The sequence below is a fragment of the Takifugu rubripes genome, chromosome 5, assembly GCF_901000725.2.
Source record: "Takifugu rubripes chromosome 5, fTakRub1.2, whole genome shotgun sequence".
Classification (NCBI taxonomy): domain Eukaryota; kingdom Metazoa; phylum Chordata; class Actinopteri; order Tetraodontiformes; family Tetraodontidae; genus Takifugu; species Takifugu rubripes.
The window spans coordinates 6,616,264-6,641,209 of NC_042289.1; the positions used below are offsets into that span (position 1 = coordinate 6,616,264).

A 24,946-nucleotide genomic window follows, 5' to 3' on the forward strand; every position below is an offset into this window, starting at 1 on the left:
CAACTACATCTTTACTGCCATTTTTGTGGGTGAAATGACGCTCAAGGTAACAATTTGCAGTCGGTCTCTTCTTTATTACGGATGAACGCTGCGATGCAGCTGCATTTATGTCTCCCTGTTCGTTTCCCCGCACATTGTTCTGACTGTCCAGCCTCTCCCTTCACCTTTATTAGAGCGGCTGTGTGTGTGTGTGTGTGTGTGTGTGTGTGTGTGTGTGTGTGTGTGTGTGGTGTGTGTTGGTCTGTCTTAGCCCTATTCAGAGATATTTGCATGTGAGTCCGTTTGTCTGTCGCCACTTAGGTATACTGTAAGTGTTTTATGTTCTTTTAACATCCTGGCATTTGGAGCCTCAGCTTATCATTGAGCGTATTGATGTTACCCACACACACACATACACACACACACACCTTCTGATATTTGGCAAACATCTTCAAATGTCAACTGCAGAACTTTACAACCTTAAATCCAGTTGCATATTTATTTCCATCAAAGCGGGGCCATTTTAGCTGCACAGTCCCCACAGTTCTAAAGACCCTGACACGGAGGGCTCAGTTCTTCTAGAGTTCCACTGTTAGACAAGACAGAAAAGCTTTAATATTGGGGGGATGTTGCAGGTAATGGAGGGTGTTGGGGGTAAACCCGCCCGTCCTCTGAGACCTCCCCTCTCGTGTTCAGGTTGTCTCCATGGGCCTCTACATGGGCGAACAGGCCTACCTGAGGAGCAGCTGGAACGTTCTGGATGGCTTCCTGGTCTTTGTGTCTTTAGTTGACATTGTCGTGTCCATGGCGGGCGGGGCCAAGATCCTTGGGGTGCTCCGGGTGCTCCGACTGCTCAGAACTCTGCGCCCGCTGAGGTACGTTCTCAGCCTGCTGGGTTCTTAAACCGTTTCACCTTTTTTGAAACTGAGCTGACATTCGTTTGGTTTGACCGTGCGGAACCAGAGTGATCAGCCGGGCTCCAGGTCTGAAGCTGGTGGTGGAGACCCTCATCACCTCCCTCAAACCCATCGGCAACATTGTCCTCATCTGCTGCGCCTTCTTCATCATCTTCGGCATCCTCGGGGTGCAGGTGAGCAAAGAGAAATGCCCAAAAATGACTCTCCCGCTACCGTTCTCCCTTTTCTGACAGTTTTCCTCTGTTGGAGGAGGATCTTCCACCTCGTTGTTTATTTATTTACTCCCAGACAGTTTCTCGTCTCGCGCGAGGGTGCTTTAAAGGCTCATTTCTCTGTTTTTAATTAAATAGCCGGCCATCCTCAAACGTTTTGCTCTAATTGTTCCTCTACTGGCAGTTGTTCAAAGGCAAGTTTTTCTACTGCCTCGGTCCCGATGTCAAAAATATCACCAACAAATCGGACTGTCTGCAAGCCAACTACAAGTGGGTCCATCATAAGTACAACTTTGACAACCTGGGACAGGTTGGTGTTTGCGTGTGTGTGTGTGTGTGTGTCGTCTGCTGAGCTGTGTGTGGGTTTTTTGCCTCATGCTTGTGTTCTGGTGGAATTCAGGCTCTGATGTCACTATTCGTACTGGCCTCCAAGGACGGCTGGGTCAACATCATGTACCACGGCCTGGATGCTGTGGCTGTGGACCAGCAGGTACCCAAAGTGCTGCGCCTTGTTTGTACAGCTGGAATTTTCAAGCTAGCTAAGAGTTCTTCTGGTTCCTTTCCTTCCGTGTCAGCCGGTGACCAACAACAACCCCTGGATGCTGCTCTACTTCATCTCCTTCCTCCTCATCGTCAGCTTCTTCGTCCTCAACATGTTTGTGGGCGTGGTGGTGGAGAACTTCCACAAGTGCCGGCAGCACCAGGAGGTGGAGGAGGCCAAGAGGCGTGAGGAGAAGCGGCAGCGGCGCATGGAAAAGAAGAGGAGAAGTAAGAGCGAGGGCGGCCGCGTCAGATAGCATAGTGAGATTCAGGAAGTGATGAACCTCAAACAGGTGACCAGCGAGACTTTCTGGGGTTCACGACGCTTCTTGACTCATCACAATGACTCAAAGGAACATCCTGGAATTATGTTTTAAACTTATATGCAATATTTGTTCATTTCGTTTGCGTTCTTTTTAACGACAGAAGCCCAAAAGATGCCCTACTACGCCAGCTACGGCCACGTGCGCTCAATGATCCACACGCTGTGCACCAACCACTACCTGGACCTCATCATCACCTTCATCATCGCCATTAATGTCATCACCATGTCCTTAGAGCACTTCAACCAGCCTCATGTAAGATGTGTGTGTCTGTGTGTGTGTGGGTGTGGGTGGGTGGGAGTGTGTGTGTGTGTGTAGGTGTGGGGTGGGGGGGTGTGGGGGTGTGTGTGTGGGTGTGTGTGTGTGTGGGTGTGGGTGGGGTGGGTGTGGTGGTGTGTGTGGGTGTGGGTGTGGGTGGGTGTGTGTGTGGGTGTGTGTGTGGGTGTGGGTGGGTGGGTGTGTGGGTTGTGTGTGTGTGTGGGTGTGGGTGGGTGGGTGGGGTGTGTTGACTCTACTGGCAAAGTGAGGCCACCATCAAAGGACTGTTTGAAGGTTAAGACATGTTTTAAGATTGAGGTTAAAATTGGGGTCACGTTATGGCTATCGCTATGGTTACGGTTAGGGAGTTAGCTGGGATGGTTAGGGTTAGAGTGAGGAGCTGGGTAATGCATTATATCAGTGAACGTCCTCACAAAGACATAAACATGAGGATGAAATAGAAGATGCTCGGTTGTCTCTGGTGTGTGTTTTTATGGGAGTGGGTGCAGTTTTACTGTTTCCCTCACACACACACACACACACACACACGCACACACACACACACACACACACAGCTCCCTCTTTTAACATTCTCTTTCAGTCCCTGGATCTCGTCCTCAAGTACTGCAACTATTTTTTCACCTCCACGTTCGTGCTGGAATCCATACTCAAACTCATCGCCTTCGGTTTCCGACGCTTCTTCAAAGACAGGTACGGAGTGTGTTTGTGTCGTGTGTTGGGCCCGATGCGATGCTGCTTCAGGTTCCTGCGCTGCTGGAGAGGCTCATCAGGAAGCACAACACACACTGTGCAGGCTGCAATAAGCCGGCCCTGTGGGGTTGTTCATCAGTTATTACAGTGCTACGAAACTAGCTTTTTATGCTAAAACACAGTAAAACAGCACCACCTTATATTTATATTATGTGAAAATGAAATATTCCTGCTTCCATCTGTTCTCTCAACGTGCACTATAATCTCAGAAATTAGCGTATAATATAAATAGCGGCCCAGTAAACAGTTATTTCGCTTAGATTGGCTGTAGCGTTCGCTTTGATCATTAGAAACGGAGCGAGGGATAAGACAGATGACGATACAGAGGATTAAGAAATATATTCGCGGTGTTGTAAGCTGCTATCGCGTCAACGAGCCACCGTTTTCAGGCACACATCATCCCTCTGTTTAGCTTCTGCGAAGCGTAATAGAAAATATGGTTATTGACACACAAGATCTGCGGTTCGATTGTGCTTTGGCCGACGAGGTGCAGCCTCCAAACAACCGAAGAACTTCCAACGCACTTTGCTAATTGGCATCGATTGGCGAGCATTTAATGTCTGTGGGAATAAGAAAAGTCAAACTGTTAAAGGTCCAAGATGGGAGATTTGGAATAATTGGCTGTCGAATGGCAAAAGGATCTTTTTGTTCCTCGCCAGCCACCGTAGGCGCTTTTATGGGCTTAAAACAGACGCCTTTCCAGTTCCTTCCTCTGATGCTGCTGAATCCAACATGCATTCAGCTGTCTGGAAGATTTTTACAAGTTTTTACAGGCAAATCAGACAGTAAATCCCATTCAACGCAACTTTATTGACACAGCGTCGGTGACAATCAGACAGGAGAGGGAGGCCGCGACAGACACGTGCGTTTTGTTCATCACAGAAGCTCTTCTGGTCCGTCTAAATCGGACACCGTCCTCTCTCTTTGACCTCCCTGAGGGGCGCGCCCCTCGCCCACGTGCACTCACTCCAAAGCCCGACCGGCTGACTTCTCACCCACCCAGACGTGCACAATGAGCAGGCTGCTGTCTTTCCCTCTCTGAAGGATGTGAAATGAGTAATTAGAGGCAGGAGCAGATTTAGCCGCTTGTTTTACACTGATGGCAGTTTAATGTCGCTGACCTATTTTAGCTTTAGCGAAGATAGAGAGACATAGTTAGAGAGAGAGAGAGAGAGAGAGAGAGAGAGAGAGAGAGAGAGAGAGAGATGATATACGGGAGAGGAAGCTCGGTTGATCAAAGACCTAAAGAGGAGGACAAAGGAGTGATGGAAGGAGGACGAGATGGGTGGATATGAAGATCATTTATCAGGCGCTAATCAGCCGGTACTTGGTCCGCTTTTATCTGGCGTCAGCAGCAGCCGTGCGCGGTCCGGGGTGACGGAGTTCGAGTTCAGCACGTGGCGTCCCCCCTCCCAATGGCGCCCTTTCACTCGCATTGATGGCTTTGATGTGGTGACACCACAGAGGCGGCTGATCAACGAGCGGCGGCCCTCTCGTTCCCAACGTCCTCGGTGTTGGTATTTTCATGCAAATCAAATTAAGAAGGGAATGGAAGCAGATCCGTCCGTCCCGTGAGCCCGTATGGATTTTAACAATTAAAATGTTCATGCGGAAAAACTTCAGTGTTTCAGTGTGTACGAGTATGAATAATATCATATAGTGGCCTAAGCATGGATGTGTAATCACATTAGCATCCTCAGCATGTGCTTTAGCTCATTTAGCATAAAACGCTATCAACTTTGACATTCATTAGCACCCCTTCCAGCTATAAACATCACGTTTTTAAGTATAAAACAGAATTTGAAATTCCAGTACCAATGTATCTGCATCAAACATCTGGACCGGAAACATCTGGACGGCTTCACCATGCAGAAAAATTCAATTTCCATGAAGCCCACTGGCTGAGGGCAGGGATTCAGCTCCCCCTCTGGATAAATGAGATCTCCCATGTCCCCCGGGGAGCCACCACCAAAACGATCTAACTCCATCGTTGCCCTTGAGCCAGGCGTCTGTAGGGTTCTCCCGGCTTCGAGCAGACACCCCGGCGTATCCGTCTCATTTCGGTAAACATCTGCTTCCCATCTGTTTTTAAGCTGGGAGAAGAAATCACCTGACGGGCATTTTGCTGCACATGATGAATTTATTTAGGGCTTTGTGGGGGGGTGCTCTGCTGCACACGCATCAAGTAAAGGAGTCAGGAGCAGCGGCGGCTGACAGTGGCGCCCCTGGTCCTGACAGGCTGTTGGTACCGGTGGGATGCATCAGATATAAACGATCGTTAACATCTTATCACAGAAGTGTATACTTGACAGCGATGCTAACATCTGTTCGCTAGCTTTGGTGATATTACAGGACAGCTGATAATGCACAGATTAGTGTAACTCAATCTCAACCTGCACAGAGAGGTGGCTAGCATTTTAGCTGCTCGCTAATACTAAGCTGTGCAGCTAGCTGTGAGGCTTTAAGGCTAGGGGCATAGGTGGATATTTACTTACAGGCGCTACTACAGCACCGGCAGAGCAGAATGATTTATCTGTGAAGAATTATAATCCCAGATTCATCAGTAGGATGAGGTCGCCCAGTGCTGAGCAGCCATCGCGCGGCAGCTGGCGCGGCGCCGCACCTTCAGCCACACCAGTGTGTGTTTGTTGTAGGTGGAACCAGCTGGACCTGGCCATCGTGCTCCTGTCCGTGATGGGCATCACCCTGGAGGAGATTGAGATCAGCGCCGCCCTCCCCATCAACCCCACCATCATTCGGATTATGAGGGTGCTGAGAATCGCCCGAGGTACTTCAATCCCTCCCCATAACGAGCTAACGCCGCGGGCTACTGCAGGTTCTGCTCCAGACACCAGCGAAGCCCTTCGGTTCAGGATTCTGAATCGTCTTGCTCGGTTACAAACTGACCTCTGGGGTGATTCAATCTTTCACTGAACCGGAGGGACGCACTTGAAACGTCTCCTTCTCTGTCTCTCGATCACGCAGTGTTGAAGCTCCTGAAGATGGCGACGGGGATGCGAGCCCTGCTGGATACGGTGGTTCAAGCCCTGCCTCAGGTAAACACTCACCCGTCCTTTACACTCTCCCAGAGAGGAACCTCGAGCCCCGCTCGGTCCACAGCCACATTAGCACGAGTCCTGCTCTTTTTTTGTCGTGTTACAGGCACTTCCTCCAGGTGGGTGAGTCATCTGTGCCACAGCGTGTTAGCCTGGCACGTGCACACGCCGTGTTGTCTTGTTTTCACTCTCAGCACAGTTGAGAGTAGCCAGACTCCCGCTGCCGCCACAGTGGGCTCCAAACAGCGGGGGCTTCTTAAAACAGCCCGCAGTTTCCTTTGATGGTGAAATATTTTTGTTTGTTTGTTTGTTTGTTTTATAGGCAGTCAAAAGCGGACTCCCCGAGTTAATTCGGGTTTATGCTTGAATTGAGCGTGAACGCTAAGCTAATAGCGGTGTGTGAGTGTTTATGAATCAATAACGGTTGTGTAAACATGCAGTGATTGTTTTTAACGCTGAATTTAAAGCCCTCTGCAACGGCTGCAGGGTCCTTTTTTCACTAGTCTGACAGGTTTTTGCGTGTATTTAAAGTCTCATAGTAGCTAACAAGCTTAGCTTTGCATTAAAAGATAATATCTTGCTAATCTTTATCGATGATAGTGTCTGCTCACTGTCAGAGATTCCTGCCAAACAATTCTCAGCTTTGAGGCAGAATTTTTTTGCGGATTTTGCTCCCAAACTGGAGCTTTGTCAGTGTTAGCATTCTGGACAGAGGTTCAGCGCCAGACGGCTGCCTTATTTTTGGACACAGTCCACAAACACACACTGTCTGACCTCCCGACCATCTGCTGAGACGGAGCAAACACAGGGAGGCAGATAGCGCGGCAACGGGCAGCGAGCTGAGGCGCGGGAGAACAGGTTCCTTATCTTTCTTTTCTATCGATCCCTCACTCATTAAGGCCGAGCCCTTTGCTCCGTCCCGAGAGCTCCACAGGAGGTAATTAAAACCGAGGCTAATTAAACCGTTCTTACGGGGGCCGTGCGTGCAGTCGCGTAAGGTAGAACCCGTCTGAACCCATCAGACCCGTCAGAACCCATCAGACCCGTCAGAACCATCAGACCCGTCTGATCCCATCAGACCCGTCAGAACCATCAGACCCGTCAGAACCGTCTGTTAATGATGACGCTCATTTCTACACCTTCAAAGGAGGCTTAAGTGGACTCACCTATATTTTCCTTTTCTTCAGCTCCTTAAGCTTCCTTACGTTTTTTTTTTCTCGTGACTGACTTGATTCTAATTTATAGAGAGTAAATTCTTTGTGTGTTTCCAACCTTTTCAGGGTGATCAGCACATTACAGGTGCAACCTGTCGTGGCTAGTGGCGACACTTACACTGCCACCTACAGGCGGCTCTTGTAACTTCTGAAGGTTGTCGCATGGAACGGTGGTGAAGTTGTGTGACGGCGTGTGTGTGTGGACTCACTGGGCATCTTGAGAGGTTTAAGATAAGAGTCAGCAATAATATCAACCCAAATTTATTTTTATCTGTGACAACGGTGGATTCCGGAGCTTTTTTGAGGGCCGTTTTTGTACAGTTTTCACCGAGTTTTCACACTAACGGCGTCACGCCCCTCGTGTGTTTTGCAGGTGGGTAACCTGGGCCTGCTCTTTATGCTGCTGTTCTTCATCTACGCCGCCTTAGGAGTGGAACTCTTCGGAGAACTCGGTAAGTGCTCAGACAGCTGTTTACATGTAGAGGACCCGGCAGTTGGGTCACGTAGGGGTCAAAGTTGGTGTGAGAGAACTAAACAAAACACTGCAGAAGAACGTGCTGCACCATCAAATGAGATTCCGCTCTTAGGATACGGAACACCTCGTTCACCGCTAGCTTCCACGCTACAGCAGGTGAGGCCCTGTTAGAACCGGGACGGAGGAGAGATCCGGGCTCAGCCTGTCTGAGATGAGGCCGGAGGGCGTCCTCGTCTCATCTGATCCGCCTGTTCTGGACAAGCGACACGATAGCTGCAGATTGCGTTGACGATTTCTCCCCCGTTCCCTTTATGTCCTCCTCTCACCCCCCCCCCTTCTCTCCTCCCCCCTCGACCCCAGTTTGCAACGCTGACTACCCCTGTGAGGGTATGAGTCGTCACGCCACCTTCGAAAACTTCGGCATGGCCTTCCTAACCTTGTTTCAAGTCTCCACGGGCGACAACTGGAACGGCATCATGAAGGTAGGGAGCGCTCCGGATCCTCACACATGAGGCCAGATGGATCCTCTTAACACTGATGAAACCGGAATTCTGCTGGCTCAGCAGACATCCTGGCCGGTTGGCACTGGGACGGCTGCGTCTCATTGCACGTGCACTAAACACCCCCCCCAAGCACAGATCTTTCACTTTGGCTCTGAATGCTGCTGCTGCTAGGTGAGGGATGGGGGCTGCACCGGTGCGTGTCGGCTCTGGACCATTAAACGCACCCTGGATGAAGGCGGCAGGGATCGTAGTGGGCCGGGAAGCCAAGCAGCAGACCACAGCTGCCTCAAACTCTCACATAAATCACTGCTTCTTTTTTAGCTTTCTTATTACCGATGAGAGAAGTTGACCTGCTCGGCAGGTAAGACTGAGGGCTAATTAGCCAGGGAGCGATGGTATAGAAAATGGGAAATAATGAGGGAGGAGAAGGCAGAACGGAGGCACAGGCACTGGTGGAGATGTGGGGGGAGAAAATAAGTGCCCAGTTATTATCCTTCCTCCTCTCCATACAGCAAAACTGAAAACAGGAGAGAGGAAGGAGATATGGTTGAAATATGTGAAGAGATGAGAGAGAAGGGGGGGGGCAGAGGTGTTGTGTGAAGAAGCCCAGTCTGTAAATGTCCCGACAAATTAGGTCGGAAAGAGCGGCTTCAGCTCTGAGGGCTAGAGGAGGTGCAGGCGGTCACAGCCGGGGTGGCGGCGCCGTCCTCTTCCTCCAGACAACACTTGTCACTTCTGCTTCGGCTCCAGCTGAACTCCACCGTGCTGCTCGTCCACGATGGCGGCGGCAGGAAAATATCAAACACGGATAACCGGAGAGGACGCGAGCACACGCAGCAGAGCCCTGGAAGGGCTTAAATTATGAGCGTTTTATTATGATGTCGTGGCTCAGAAACAATGAAGAGTTTGGTGACAAAATATTATCAAACTAATATAAAAAAAACCTGTTAAAATGTAACCAGCTGCCAAGTATCACATCACCTTCAGCTGCTTTAGCTTTAGCTCAAGCTAGAGTGGAAACCTTCATATAAGCCAGTGTTTAAAAGCTCTCATAATAAACTGTGTTTTTATAGTTCTAACCTCAGTATCCTGTTGATTCCTTTGCATAAAATAAGATATTTATATCAAAAATGACACACGAGTGCAGGGATTTAGCTGCAACATGTTTCTGGGGATGCCCTAAATGGACAAACCACCAAGTTTAAGACCTCTTCAGCTCTAAGTCCTGGAGCTGAGGGCTGTTTTTGAGGTCTTGAATAAATAAAAATGTCTGTTTACTTGCACAACCCTCCGTTTGACCTTGTGACCCTTTGTCCCCCCCCCCCCCCCCCCCAGGATACGTTGCGCGAGTGCCCACCCGACCACAACACCGAGGTGGACTATAACTGCAACCCAAGCCTCCAGTTCATCTCGCCCATGTACTTCGTTTCCTTCGTGCTCACGGCGCAGTTTGTCCTCATCAACGTGGTGGTGGCGGTGCTGATGAAGCACCTCGACGACTCCAACAAGGAGGCCCAGGAGGAGGCGGAGATGGATGCAGAGATTGAGCTGGAGCTGGCCCAGGGCACCCTCTGTTGCATGGGCGCCCCCGGCTGCGGGGGTGCGAGGGCGGACAAAGGCGCCGGGGGCGCGGCGGCCATGGCGGAGAGGGGAGTTTCCAGAAGAGAGAAGGGCGACGGAGTGAGGGCGAGTCAGCGGCCAACAGCCCCGCCGCAGCCGGGAGTGTACTCGCCGTCACAAGTGAGTGTGTGTTTGTGTGTGCGTGTGTGTGTGTGTGTGTCTGGCAGATGGGCCTGGCAGGAATATTAAAATTCCTTAGTGGGTCCAGCGGTGTTTTACTGCAGCCCATCCTCCGAGCAGGAATCAGCTTTATAAATCAGCAGGAAAATCTCTTTGTTATGTCTGGAAATGCGTCTGGGCGACACGAAACGTGTGATTTTGCACAATCCCAGCAGCCACTGGGTAACGAAGCGTTCGGAGCAGGATGCACTGCTGTTCAACGCTGTAGCGCAGAAAAAGTCCAAATTCCATCCACTCACCAGCGGGGAGATAACAAAAATAAACCGAAAATTCAACATAAAGGATAAAAAACAGAATTATTGGACACTGTAAACATGGCCTTAAGAACACTTTATTGTTGTTGTTGTTGTTTTGGAACGTGAACGACGTATCTGATCATTAGCATAATAAGTTTAGCACCACATTTGCAGTAGCTCAGGGGCTCCTCAGGGAGCCTCCCTGGGCATCAAAACCTTCCTCCTTTGGTTTTTAGTCATTCTTAAGAAGGTTTCAGTCCTTTTAGGCTTTATAAAGTGAAACTTTGTGTGCTGGCGACCTGTTGGCAGGCTACATTTGACCGCCGCTGCCCGCAGGAGTCTGAGAGCTGACGCTAGCAGGAGGCGTCAGCGCGGAGACGCGTGTGACGGTGACTCAGCAGCCATTAGACGTCTCACCTGAGCAGAGTCGGCTGCATTAAGCCATTTTTAGCCCCGGCTGGTTGACAGACAGAAGCACGATGCAGAAACAGATAGAATGTAGCTCATTCTATGATGGCGTCAGCTAAAATGGCCCCAGCTCCTCTGGGAGTGGAGGGGTCCCAGGGAGAGAGCAGGTCTGGAGGTACAACAGCTGACACTGACAGTCAGGGAGGCTCAGTAATTAATTCTCCCTCCCTGTCTCTCGCCCCCCCCCTGCTCCCTGTGGACAGGCCCTGTTGTTGTCCACTAATAGAGTCATTAATGGAGGCCAACATTCAGGCCACCGCCGTCAGTCCAGCACGCTTTTTCCTCCAGGCTGTGCACCAGCAGACTGAGGTACCTGAGGACTGACTGGGCGAGCCTGTGCTGCAGCCCCTCGGCTGACAGACGCCTTCGCCGCCGGCACGTCTGCGCCGCAGCGCGGCACCGGCGCAACACGTCCTGGTCTATTTATATCTGCGGGAGTACAGTCGCGTGGCTGATGAGCTCCTCGCCCCCTCGTTCTCAACATCACCAGCAGTTGAGCGATCGTATCGGAGCAGCCTGAGTCAGACGTGTGTTTGCGTAACAGATCTAAGAGTGGACCTATGAACCGTGTGTGTGTGGGGGGGGGGGGCCTTGTTCCACCGCATCTTTATCTATCAGTGTGTCTGTGTTTGTGCGTGTTGTTATAAATAACAACAACAATAACAGAGGTGTTATAAATGTTCCATTGGCTCCCCCAGTAGTTCCCCATGTCCAGTATTTCCTTTTTTAGCTTCCCCTCTTTCTGCCTGAGTGGGTTTCTTCGGTAAATCGGCTCTGGCAAATGAGATTGGAGCAGGGAGGGATCAGTCCGGTCAAAGAAAAAGCCTTTCTCGATTGGGTCCAAATTGCCTTAAACCCAATAACGCTCCGAGCGCCCAGGAAATGCCTGAATCTCCAATTGATTCAACAGCATATTGAGTATCTTAATTGAGGTGATTTATCAAACGTAACGGCGCCACTATAACTGCTTTAAGGCTTTCCAGGGGAAACTATGTGTATTTTTTGGTTAATTAGGGTTTGCAGTTATTTTATCGGGGAGGTTGTTTTTCCGAAATGGAAGGAGATTTATTCCCACGGGCTTTGATAAGTAGGTGAGGTGGGTTTGTCCCGGTTTATTGGTCTGACACTAAATTCCCGTCCACAGGCGAATGCATGAGAACACGTGACTCTTTACCTTGCCCAGTTCTATTACCCGATCACGAGCCTCTGCCTTTTCCCTGCGTGTTCCATGTCTCTGCATGTCCGCATGTGCACATGTCTGCGCCTGCGTGCGACTCCTTTGCCGGCCTGCGTCCCGTGTGCGTACGTGTCCTGGTGCGTGTGTACGTGTGTTCCAGGAGAGTCAGTGGCTGGACAGTGTGTCCCTCCTGATCCAGGACACGCTGGAGGGGGAGATGCTGATGATCGACAACCTCTCCGGCTCTGTTTTCCACCACTACTCGTCTCCGCCCATCTGCAAAGACTGCAAGGGCCACCTGCAAGAGGTACCCCCCCCCCCCCCCAAACATTATTACGAAGGGCCGAGGACGGTTCACAAAAGAAACAGAGCTGCAGATGTCTGCCCTTTCTCAGTGACGTTGCTTTCAGTCTGTTCGTAAATGTGAACTTACAACTGCTTACAAGGCATAAACAATTGTATTTATTCTACTCGGGAATTCATTTCATCCCTTGTGTTCCGATGGAGTCTAGTTTGGCAACGTAATACTCTACCCTGTGCACAGATCAGGGCAGCAGGCATGCCGATTTGCATGTACTCATGGACAGACACACACGCAGGGCTTCATTCATCGCATAAAGAGTCTCCAACGGGAGATTCTTCAAGCCACTGGACGGCAGAATTACGCTTCAGCTCCAGAGGGGAAACCAGCCCTTTACTGAGCATAACGGCGGAGTCCCGCGTGAGCGGAAATGATGATTAATGAGGCCCAGCGCATGCACACATACAGTACCAGAGTACATCCCCGCAGCGCACGCATGCTCGCTCCTTGGGTTTGCATTTTGAGGACTTTTGCACGGTGGACCCGATTCTGCGTGAACCTTGGAACGCCGAGGTGCTGCTGGTCTACAAGAACTGTAGTCTCCACTTTTCTGCTGTCAATTCTGCTCCCCACCTCCCTACAGAGGCTGTCAAACCATCTCTCTTCCCTCATTTTACATGTTTCCTTGCTCTGTCTGTCAACTGCTCTGCTGTATTTGACTCAATTTATCTCTTATCTGTCATGCCTGTGTGTGTGTGTCTCTGTGTGTGTGTGTGTGTGTCTGTGTGTGTGTGTGTGTGTGCGTGTGTGTGTGTGTGGGAAAGAGTGGAGTATTTGTCCAGTTGCTGAATGGGAGTCTCAGGTCAAAGCTTGAGACTCGTTACTGAAGATCTCTGCACAGAACATGTCGCCCCTCTTTGTCGTCGACTGTTTGTCTCATTGTAGCTGTTACAAAACGAGCTGCGTGTCCACGCCTGGGAAAAAGCCGGCGCATTAGACAGCATTTGCACCTGTAGGCTAAGCTGTCTGACTCTAGCATGTTTAGCTTGAATATTATCTTCACAACACTGATTTTGCTGCTTAGACTCCAGCATTAAATAAAACAACTCCGGCTGCAGTGAACACCTGTTCTTCCACCTGTCCCTGAAGGCAAAACCCTGGCACACTGGCGCAGGGATGCTCGTGTTTTCCTTGCCTTCTGATAGCTGTTCCAGCCTGCAACTTGCAGAGAGCTGAACACTGAGACGTGGAAGTGCTGCAAATACTGTACGGTACCTTCACACGGTAGCAGAGCGGTCTTAATGAAACAGGGCCTCAACAAGCTGCCCCTGCCCCTTTCTTCATGCTCAGGGGGTCAAGGAATGTTCATTTATTGATGCATATCAAAGATTAATCCCTCTTATGGACCTCATTGTCCTTCTAACCCGCAGGCTTCTTTTATTTTCTGCATCACAGCAGCACCCAGAACCTCTGAAATTTTTTGAGTGTTTGCTGGTTGTTCTGCAGAAAGAACCAAGAAAATCTAATATGAAACTAATTCGGGGTAAACAATATATATATATTGGGGCTAAGGTCTCGATTTGATGCGACAAAGGTAGCTGGAGCAAACGGGTAGTAGCAGCTGAAATGAGTGTCCTCACACCTCAGTTCATTCAGCGATGTTAATCTTTTAGCGATGATGTATGACAGCGAATCGCTCGCTAATGAGAGAATTCCCTGCAGGATGTCTGCAGCGACCGCCACCCCCCTGTCTCTTACTTTCTAGTTTTGAGGCATCGTTAAATAGATGAAACCTTTTTGCAGCAGATCAGGATGGCAGAGATTGAGCAGGCATCGCTGAGGTCAGAGCAGCTATCAGACAAGTCCTCTTCCCCCGCCCTGCCGGACGACCTCAGTCTGGACGAACATACCGCCTTTCGGCTGCTAACGCAAGAGGCCACGGTGAGTAATACTGTTATTACAAGTGGGATGGGCTCCAGAATACGGATGCACTTTGGGCTCCAAATCTTTCTCATTTTTGGGTAGCGCTTAGAAATATCTATGAAGAATCCACCTGCCACTTAGTTGCTATCAAAGTGACTCATGCGGCCCCTCTCTTCCTCTTGATTTAATCTTTTCAGTCTCAATTCTTGTCTGGTAATTCAAGAACTTTTCAGACCGTCTGTCATCATCCACTTTCACCTGTCCTCTGTAATGGGATATCATCTTGAAGAAGCTGGACCTGTGTCACTAAAAGAGCTGCTGCTTATTAGAGGAGAGAGAAAAGGCAGGGAGGGCTGAGTGGGGGGTTACAGTTCTTAGAGGGATGATACATTAAAGCTGCCTTATCACCTCGCAGCACACGCCAGTGGGCATTCATCCAGGTTTCTATAAGGTCACTGAAATAAGGATACTGTAACGAGAGGGGGAAGATACACCGCAGTTCACATTCAAGTAGGTTAAAAACAAAGATAGGACATTAAAGATGGAAAGAGGAGAAGCAGCACTGAGAATGTTGATGGTTTTGATTCAGCTCTGGACAGAAAGCCCCCTTCAGAGCGGTTTTCTTTCTTGTTAAAAAAAGAAAGGAATTGCCCTTCATTGTTGAATTGTCTATTCCTCTTCCAGGAAAGATGCAGCAGTGACTCCCACGGCTCTGCAGATGCTGGAGGTGTAGGAGGTCACCAGACTCAGACTGTGGTCCAGACACAGGTGCAGGGGTCACACCCACCCTGCCCTGCCATCAGCCCCGGCGTCGAGATAAAGAGTGCCCTGCAGGAACTGGAGAAGCACTCCCATCACTTACGTTTGTATTCACCTCACTGTAGCCCTGGTGAGTAAAACAGATGATCTGAACTACTGACAGGCCAACTGTGTGTAGACCGAGTGGTACATTTCTGAGAGTTATTCCAAAATCTTAATCCCAATTTTCGAGACCACGCAGCCATAACTGCCCACAGCAGAAGGAACTATTGGGGTGGTGCTGCAAAGGTTGCTCTCCCCCCAAGATGGTGTTTCAAATACCAACAACCAGTATCATTTCTACTCTTCTACGTTTCCCTGCAGAGTTCTTCCACCCTGCACGTGCTGCAATCCCCGCACCCCCCCGCAGTAGGAGCCTGCGGTTGACACGGGGTCTGAGACTAACCTCTCCAGCTTCCTGGGCTTCGCTACAGTCCCCAGGAGCTCATAGCAAAATGCTGTGTACACAGGTATGGAATGAAGACGTGAGAAGTGAGACAGAAAATAGAGACAATGATGGTTGCAAGGCTCTTTATTCACTATAAAGGCAAGAGAATGTGCATTTATGGACTTTATTTTCTGACCCAACTCCACACCATGTTTCAGTTCCCGTCCCATAGTGACTCATCGCTTGCAACTGGCAGCTCTGAGGGCAGTCTGCAGACCACCTTGGAAGAAGGACTCAGCTTCAGTGTCTCCCCACCACAGAACCTGCAATTTCCTTTGCCCGCAGTTCCATTACCACTTGTGTGCCCTCTGCAGCTACCGGAGGACAGCACAACCTTTTCCTCGCCAGTACAGATCCTTAGGCCCAGGCTCAACCCTTCATCTTCCCGTACCCTCCGAGCCACCATAGGTCACCAGCGCAGCCAGAGCAGTGGCCGAGGAAGCACCAGCCCGGGGTACACCCGCGATGACTCTATTGACCCATCAGACGAGGATCTGGGCATAGTCATCGGATCGTCAATTGGAGGTTGTGGATCTAGTCAAGCAGGCAATAGTGAACACTTGTCAGAGACGATGAGCAGCTTATCGTTGACATCACTGTTGTCACCAAACTCCCTGGTGTCTTCAGGAAGTGCAGTAAAGAAGTGCAACAGCACAGGTAGCCTGGAACAAGGCGGAATGCTGCTGGCATCCCGGGGAAGGGAGGGCCGCCGGGAGATTCTAGGCCTAAAACTTAGAGACTCCCAAGGTTTCTTGGCCAATCCTTGGACGGGGATACACACGGATGCAAGAAGAGGAAAGGGAAGAGGAGAATTGGGAGATGGGGGGAAAGGATGGGCTAAGAGCTCGAGCCAAACCACATTAGGGCCTTGTCGAGAGAATAGATGAAGCTTAATGTTTACCCTTTATATGTCTTTCCATTATTTGGATCAAGCCCATCACCGCTCCTCTCCATCTCTCTGCATCCACCAGTGAGAGAGAGGCTTAACACATGATATATTCCAAAACCATCATTGTGCCCATCCACCCCTGTTTTTAACACGACTAGCAGACCTTTGTGTTGCTGCCTTGGTCTTGGTTGTAGCCTACTGGTAAGTTCTGTTGCGAAGTTCATCGGATGAAGGTCGAAGAACCTCAAAAAGTTCTGCTCCGAAACCTAAAGGATACTCAACTTTGAGGAGGTGCCTCGACCTGGATTACCTTCCTCTTTGTCAGTCTGGGTTTGTTGAGAGAGGCGAGCCGGCGTTCCTGCCAACGGAGACCACAGCGTGTCGAAGAAAGAGAGGAGGCTGAGCAGAGTTCATATCAACGTGGAAGAAACACTGAGGAAGGTCCTTGTTTGGCTGGACAAGCACGCAAACAGATCTATCGTCCGTTTGGCAGGGCAGAAAGAAAAGCGCAGGTCCTACTCACGCTGGCATTGGACCCTTATTGAGTCTAGTCAAATTTAAACCAGAATGGGAGACACACATCATTGTGTGGAAGCACAGCGCTTCTGGGTTTGAGGGCATGAATGCAATTCTTCTCATCACTTCACCGTACCTTCTGTATTTTTGAGACAGGAGACTGGTATTGACTGATGAAACCTTTGTGCCTCTGTCAACTTAGTGGTGACTGGCAGTGGAAAATGAAAGAAATTGACGGAGTGCAGAGGCAGAACTGTGCATGGAGTGACTCGTGAAATTGGTTATTTTCCTTTCTATTTCCCGTGTCTTGTATTCAATCAAAAATTGGTATATATCAACAAAAAAAAAAAAAAAAAAAGGTTTGAATGAACGCACGTTTTGACAAAGCTTTAGATGCCATCAAAAAGAAAGAGGAATGGTGTCGCGGTGAGTCTGGGGAGAAGTGAGGGAAGTAAAACTCTAAGCACATTCCTTTTGACTCTACTTCCTTGCATCGTGCCGAAGATGTGAGAGGAATGGACAAACCCCAAGAGTTGCGATGGACCTTGACTGCATGATGGAATGGCATTAAACAGAGATTTTTTTTAAATCAATATTCAGAAGTGTATCAGATGTCATGTCAGTCGATGATGATGTAATTTCTACACCACTATTTTTGTAGACAAGAGAATAGGCACGTCTAAGTTTTGCCCTTATTTGTCGCTGTTTAATTGAACTTGTACGATCTCTTTGACTTGTTGTCTGGGACTTTTTGTCTGCCAGTGGCTTCCATTTTTCTAACAGGCTTTTTTTACCCAAAAAAAAGTGTGGCCATTGTATTAAACAACAAGCAAATTTTTTTAAAGAGTTTCAAACTTACGAGCGCTGACGTGGTTGTTCCCTCTGGCACATATCTCTTTGGGAATGCCTGATCCCTGTGCGTTCCTCTTGTTATTCCCTGTTTTTAATGTTCCGGGGAACATCCAGGCATGGGAACAGCCATATTCACTCAGCACGTAAGCATCACTTTGGCTCATGGACGCTTCCTTTTTGCACAGAGGAAACAGTTTACTTTTATCTTCCTGCTGACAACCATGACTGGCTTCATCCATCTATGTGAGAGCTTTAATTTGACCTGTAGCTCATGGACGCATTCCTCAAGCATGGATTTGGGAATGCGGTGCGGTATGCCTATTTATGAAATGAGACCCTGATGCATTTTCTGGTGCCCACCTCTCTACATGGTACAGGATGTTGTAGCAATGCTGTCATATAGTTTGAGCTCAAAAGCTGACAATGAAACAAAGAACCTACATTTGCATCTTTTAATGCAAAGTTATTTATTTTTTTGACTTTTGATTAATAACGCCATCATCCAAAAAGGAGATGCTCATTATTTCTAAGCCTGATCCCTCGAGGTGTATCGACTGTTGTATCCATCTTTCCCTTCTTTATTTCTCAAAAAGATTGAGGCGTCGTCAGAACTTTTGAGGGGTCGCTCTCTGTTTTGATCATGCAAAATCACTTTGATGACTATGTTTTACCGCACGTTGGGGGATGGCAAAGACTGCGTGTGTGTGTTTATGAAGCGATTGCCTTTTCCTGAAGATGTCGGCCTGATTACCTGAGAACAAGAAGAAGAAGAGGGGAAATGTGAAGAAACCAAGGGCTGTTTTAGCTTCGGAGACCTTGTGTAGATGAACATGGCATCAAAGGTTCGAGCCTGACTACACAGCAATAAATGTTCTATGTGTGTGCCCCGAGTAAACGATGTCAAGAGTTTGATCTCTTGGAACACAAAAGTATTTGTTGCTGTTTCTGCGATCCGGTTAGACAGCCATGTTCGCCTCCGAGTTTTAATTAAAATAGATTTTTAGGAAATGATACAAAATCTAGCTGTAAAGGTGTGCTCATTCTAAAGCCACGTTTACATGACAACAAAAGTTTTTGGGTTGTTTTTTTTTGCGTTTTCAAAAGCACTCTGTGGTCACACGAGAAATGGTGTGAAAACGATGCTCACCCAGATCCACGATAACAACTGAAAACACTGTAGAGAGCATGCCGGGCCAGTAGGTGGCGATGTGCAGCAGAAAGATTGTGATGAGGAATATAACAAATGCGTCTCCAATGGTCAGAGTACTGACAGCAAATCCACCTTTTTTGGAGGCGCGATAACAAACCTAGCACAGTTAGCACAGCTAGCAGCATACATGTTGCTTGGTCATCAACTCCAGCTGTTGTTCCTGCATGTGCGCGCTACCATTATCTGAAAGAGTAATGCACGTGCCCCACGCTTCACCGGTTTCACTGTAAACGCCGCTCCCTACTGACGCGGAGACATTTTAAAAACTTTTCGGCAACAAAAGTGAATCAGTTCCAGAAGTTGCTGATTCGGACACGCTGGGCCCCTTTCTCGTGTAAACAGAACACAAAGAAAACCTTGTCGTCATGTAAACGGATGCTGAAAGGGAATTGGGGGTGGGGAAATGCTCCAAATGGTCACCCACAAACGTGGGATCCACCAGCCAGGTAACCAATGTGTGGAATGCTGTTGAACATCGGAGAATAACGATTTTAGCATTCAACCTGTTGATGAACAGAGGAGCCAAGGTTGCAAAGTTGGTTTCAATCAAGGTTCTCTAGAATTTGTGGGACGGAGTCATACATCATCGGGGGCCTCACCAATAATTCGATCAACTGATCATTTGGGAATTCAGACAGGAATTCTGGAACGCACCAACAGCACCCGAAACTGCTTCCTCCGGTTGGACAACAGTCAGGCTACTATCACCTATTGAAAAAAAGTCCAAGAGCATCAGCCAGAATGCAGAAAAGCAGCGGTGGCTTTCTGACCATCCCCTCATCTGCCCACTCTCAAGCTGAGCTCATCTGACAGTCATGGCATTTGACCCTGCGGTCGTTTATTATTGGCACCCAAAGAGACTATACCTGTGTCTGAGGAGCGTTTTCTTTGTAGCCAGAATGATGGAGGGCCTGGATACGATCGAGACAGTTTTCCTTACAAATGTATGAATTTACCTTCTGTCCAGTCTAAACAAAGCTTACTAATGTACATATTTGTACTGTACCTGCATATGTACTTTGTCGCTACGGCTATCGTGATATCATTAGTATGTATTTTAAAAGGAGTCGTCATCTCAGTGTCTCCCAGACATTCATAGATACATATCACACAATATCACACTGTTTACATTAACACACTCAAATGATTGCTGCTCAGGAAGTGGATCAGAACAGCCCAACCTGTCAGAGCGGATGTGCAGAGTTGGTGTAGGAACCAGAGACGCTGCCGACAGCCTGTCATCGCCAGCCTTGCCCAGCGGAGCTGCTGGTGCGAGAGAGCGCATTAGGCATGCATGCTGAACTCTGAAGTGTTGTTTACCCCGCAACATCTCTCCAACCATCCAGTCCTCCGACTCCACCTCACCTGACCTCTCGAAACCAGCTCTCCCCTGTAGGCCCGCATCCTTCAAATGTCACGGCAGGAGGGTGGAGGTGTGTGCGTGGAGTGTTAAGTGTATGCAACTGGAGACAAGAGCCTGCTGGGGCCAACATGTCGCCGCCTCGGCTGACTGCAAGGGTCCAAACTTGTGAACGGCGGGGGTATTAGTTCCGCTCCAAAGGTTATTTTCTGTGAGGCTCCTTTAACGTTTTCCTCTTTTTCGGTCAAATATTTATGACGTTGTGTTGTAAACTACGGCCAAAGAAGAAGCCTTACCTCAGAAACACATCTGATAGAGGTGGGAACAGCTCCGACCAACTTCTGGCAACTTGTTTTCATCAGCGTTTCGTTCCCTCCCCCATTTTCTTTCTGTGGGATCGTAGATTCAAAAGGTAAATGAGGAGTTTGTCTTTAGTTTGCTGCCACCTAATTAGTCCGTAAGTGTCTGATGTGTGCTGGTGTGATCTGGTTGCTACCTGCGCAGGGACATTAAAAGGCTGCTAGCTAGCCGCGGAGTTTCTGACTGAAGTTCCGTTGACTCCTGTGGGTTCTGCCATCTTTGTTTCACTTGGATTTAATCCTGATGCAGTTTTATAGGATTGTGTTTGAAACATCGCATTAACCTTCAGTTTTATTGATTCTGGCAGAGCGTTGCCCAGCCCATATTCTTTCCAGCTCTTTCTTTTTTCCCATTCTGTCTCTCCCACAGGTTCAAGGAAATAAATGTTTTTTTAGAATTATGGCTGCCACATATTTATAATTTGCAGTCACGTAAATCACAGTGTACCTGGACCTACTCTGATTTAAAAATTAGAAAATGTGCCGAACCGCTTTCAGCAGGCACCTTTATTTTCACTGGAAACAAAAAAGAAAGAAAGTCGTCAGGAAACTGAAAAATCAGCCACTGGCATGAAAGCAGAGTGGAGCTAAAATGAGCGGCGACAGCGGCGCTAACAGCTGTCACAGCTTTAGTTGTGTTTGGAAGAGTGCGAAAAACTGCAGAAAGAGAGGTAGTTAAAGGACAAAAGCTGCTTGGGAAGGGATACGTTTCTGCCATTGGTGCCATTTTATCTCAGAAAGGACTGAAACTAAACTTGAATCAGTCGGGAGTTGTTTAGTACCATTGAGACGGAGCGGCTTCCTTCAGTTTCCTCCCACTTCAGAAGCCTGGACGTCAGGTCCATTGGAGTCTAAGTTTCTGCCAGGTGTGACTGGAGACCTGCCTGGGGCCCGGCCATCTTCCCAGACTCTTGCTGTGTCCTCATTATTCAAAATAACAGTTGTGTTGCCTCTACTTCCTATGCGCACGCTGCCCCCTACTGTTCTGGAGTCTGAATGCACCATAGGCGCCAACGAGAAAGAGGAGCGAGGCTCCATCTCTCTGTTCCATTCCAAGTATTTTACACTCCACTATTAAAGATACTCTACAGATTGACAGATACTTTCTCTCTTTTCGCTGTTGGGGATCCTCCATCCCTGCCTGCATGTCTCGCCCTGGAGTCCACGATACGGTCGAGAGGTGCCGACAACTCCCAGGACGCTTCTTCTTGACAGCTGGCAGGAGCTGGTTTCCACACACACCGTTGGTCTGTGTGTGTCTGTGACTCCGAGGATACCAGACAGCGGGCTACGCCGCGTCTTCTCCACTCTTCCCGGTAATTGTTGGAATTAATTGCCGATTTTCACTCCCGTTTACCGAGCAGAAATGAGGAGGGATTAAGAATAGATGGAACCCTCTGAAGGAGTCACACGAGGTCGCTGCTTACGCAACGTTGCTGATTTCATAACTCGTTTTTTCACCGTCCCAAAGTTTGTCCTCCAAGTCAGGAAGTGTTCAGAGCAACAAAGGCAGCAGTTGGATATTTCATTACAGCGACCTTGTAAATTCCCCCTCCCCCACACTTCAAAGCCCGTGTAGATGAAAGTTATTGTGCATACTGTCAGATCTTGGGTTCCATCACGGATGGCTCTTTTACGATCTCCAGTTTTTGGTGCTGGAAATATCTAAAATGTCCTTTATTGGGTTGAGTTGTGTTTGGTGGCGTCACCACATGCTGCTGCGCACCTGTCGGTGAAGTATTTGCACGTGACCGTGCGTCTTGGTGGAGGCTCTTTGTGTTAAGAGCTTTTGGCTGTAGGCTCCTCGTGCGTGTTGTGCTTGAGAGAGCGCCAGCTCAAACTCACAAACCGGCTGGAATTCGATATTATGCACGACATTATCCAAGGTTGCGGCGAAGGACGGACGAGCAGGACACTCATGAATTTCAGATGATGTAAACCTCCCTGAGTTTATCCTCGTCTGTCAGGGATTTAATCAGAAGCAGGACTGATGAGCTCAGAGTTCTGCTGTTCTGCAGAGCCTCCTTCACATGTGATCAGATCTGCTGTTTCAGACCTGAAATCTACAAATACAATAATCTGTAAATGATGTATTCATGTTGCAGCCACCCATCAAAAACCTGCAGCGTGAGCACCTTTCAACAATCCTCCTGCTGACATTATGCTATTAACAATTTATAGGTCTTTGATGCAGAGTCCTGTAGTAGCTCATCTTATAAACTCTAATTTTATATAGCAGGTAACAGCTGCTAGTAGCTGTAACCACCTGGGAATGGAGGGTTGGGTAAAGGAGGAGGAGGAGAGGGGCAGAAACAGATACATACATCATAGATGCAAATAGGAAACCTATAGAAGAGATAGGATTTTGTATTAACACATCTAGATCACTATTAAGCCGCAGTGTCTTTTATTTTGAAAGGGAATGATAATACAAGTGCAACACCCTGAGCCCCGGCTCACTATTTGATTCTATTTGCTCTAATCTGTAGCTCATTGTATGTGGCAGTGCATCTTATAAACAGCCTATAAACAGCTACTTTCCTTCCAAAGGTTTATATACGGAGACTTCATCGGAGATTTTCCTCCAATCACCACCGCCTCATATTCATCACTGCAATTAGGTGCTCTGCTGAGCATGCAGACACACACTGAGCCCCCGTTTCTCCTCCACTGAAGAGCCTGACAGCCCTGTTTACCTGTAGCCTGCTGTGTGTGTGTGTGTGTGTGTGTGTGTGTGTGTGTATAAGTCAAAAGACTCTGCCATCTTGTCTGCAAATAGGATTCTGAGCTCCTGATGAGCAGCAAGAGTTCTTTTTGTCACAGCGCAGGAGTCAAAAAGCCAGAGGAGGAGGATGCTATGCAGGATATTTTGTCTTTTGTCCCCTCCCCCATGTCTTTGTCTGCCTCACACTCAGGACCTGGTATCACCCACTAACAGATCCGGTAAAGAAAGCAGGAGATGATTTACTGCTGACCAAGCTATGCAGAAGGAAACCAGACAAGAGCCGCTGCCAGGACGCTTTAGGGAAGCATCGTGATAAATGTGAAGCAGAACTGAGGTCATTGTCCCCCGATGGACTCTTGGATGTTGAGCATGTTCTGGACAGCAGCGTCGCCTCTGAGCAGGTTGAAGGGTCCGAGTTGGTTTCTCCAAATAGTTCTCAGAGTCTCTGAAACTCTGTCGTATTCACACAATAAGCAAAAGAAGAATCACTGAGGCGATTCACAGCCTGTACCTGTGCGCTGTAAACCACACTCATACACATCTTACACACTAACAGGGGACGTCACCAGACATGCTTATTCAAGGGACGGTTTTCTCTCAAAAACCAATCTATTCACATTTAATGCTGTAATCTGGTGTAAATAATGGTGTCCAATTATTGTTGCCTCCTTGGACAGTCAAAGGGATTCATTGTAACATGACTACACACGACCTTTGTTTGAACCCTTAAATGTGTGTTTGCATAGAACACTGCTAAAACTTTTATTCAGCTCTTCTCTTCTTCCAGTCTTTTACTCAGAGGGACAAAAGCAAAAGCTCCTGCTTGGTTTGTGTGCACAAATGTGCATCAAATATTCCTCCTTTCAACTTTTAATCACTTTCTTTACAGTCTGCGAATATGTAACTATTCCGCTAACCTAAAAAGAATGTGTGTCAAATCAAATTTAATGCAATTTAATTCCACAGCAATAACACTAAATGATTCATCCCCACTTAAGAGCATCAGCCAACAAACTTTAAGCCCACTCAAACTTTCTGGAGCAGCTTTCTAATAGACCTTGAATGCACATTTGCTTCTTTGTGCAGCTTTTTAAATATTTAAAGGCGGAAAGTTGGCTGAAACAAGAAAATGTATTTTCCACAACTACGTCTACCAGTGGGTAACAATGCATCAAATGAAGACAGCACACACGTGTGCGTGGACCTCCAGAATGAATAAATCCCCTTAGATGCTAGCATGAATAAAGAGGTAACTGGGCTGTAACCCTGGGAAAACTGTGTTTTTCAATGTTTTTTTTCTTTAGAGGTGGAGAAAAGAGATTTTCTTGTTTGGTTCTAGCATTTTTTAGTGCCTCAGAGTGCAAAGGAAGTGAAATAACTAATTTGGAAATGTAATGGAAATGCATTAGAGACCACATTTAAAAGGCCTTTTAGTGTTTTAATGTTGATCGACACCAGCTAACGCATGCTAAGGCGAGCTGAGCGCACAAACAAGGCATTTTTAGATCATTTTAGAAAAACCCTGAGGTCATCCAGGGCCGCCCGTGACGCCGCCGCGCGTTCATATCAGCTGTTTTCTTACTTTACACTGAATATTCAGAGATGTTTTCAGAAGTACAACCAAGGAAGGAGCTGC

General features: G+C 48.2%; 1 protein-coding gene across 1 annotated transcript; it reads left to right on the forward strand.

Annotated features, from left to right (window-relative positions):
- The first annotated feature begins 6 nt into the window (after positions 1 to 6).
- LOC115249907 (voltage-dependent T-type calcium channel subunit alpha-1I-like) lies at positions 7 to 18,580 on the forward strand. Its single transcript, XM_029836502.1, has 18 exons — positions 7 to 46; positions 676 to 854; positions 943 to 1,069; positions 1,293 to 1,418; positions 1,509 to 1,598; positions 1,684 to 1,876; positions 2,075 to 2,226; positions 2,831 to 2,940; positions 5,655 to 5,788; positions 5,986 to 6,056; positions 7,644 to 7,722; positions 8,106 to 8,227; positions 9,584 to 9,988; positions 12,090 to 12,236; positions 14,037 to 14,171; positions 14,838 to 15,042; positions 15,276 to 15,421; positions 15,558 to 18,580. The coding sequence occupies exons 1-18, from the start codon at positions 35 to 37 to the stop codon at positions 16,284 to 16,286; spliced, it is 3,162 nt and encodes a 1,053-aa protein (XP_029692362.1). The 5' UTR covers positions 7 to 34; the 3' UTR covers positions 16,287 to 18,580.
- The last annotated feature ends 6,366 nt before the right edge of the window (positions 18,581 to 24,946 follow it).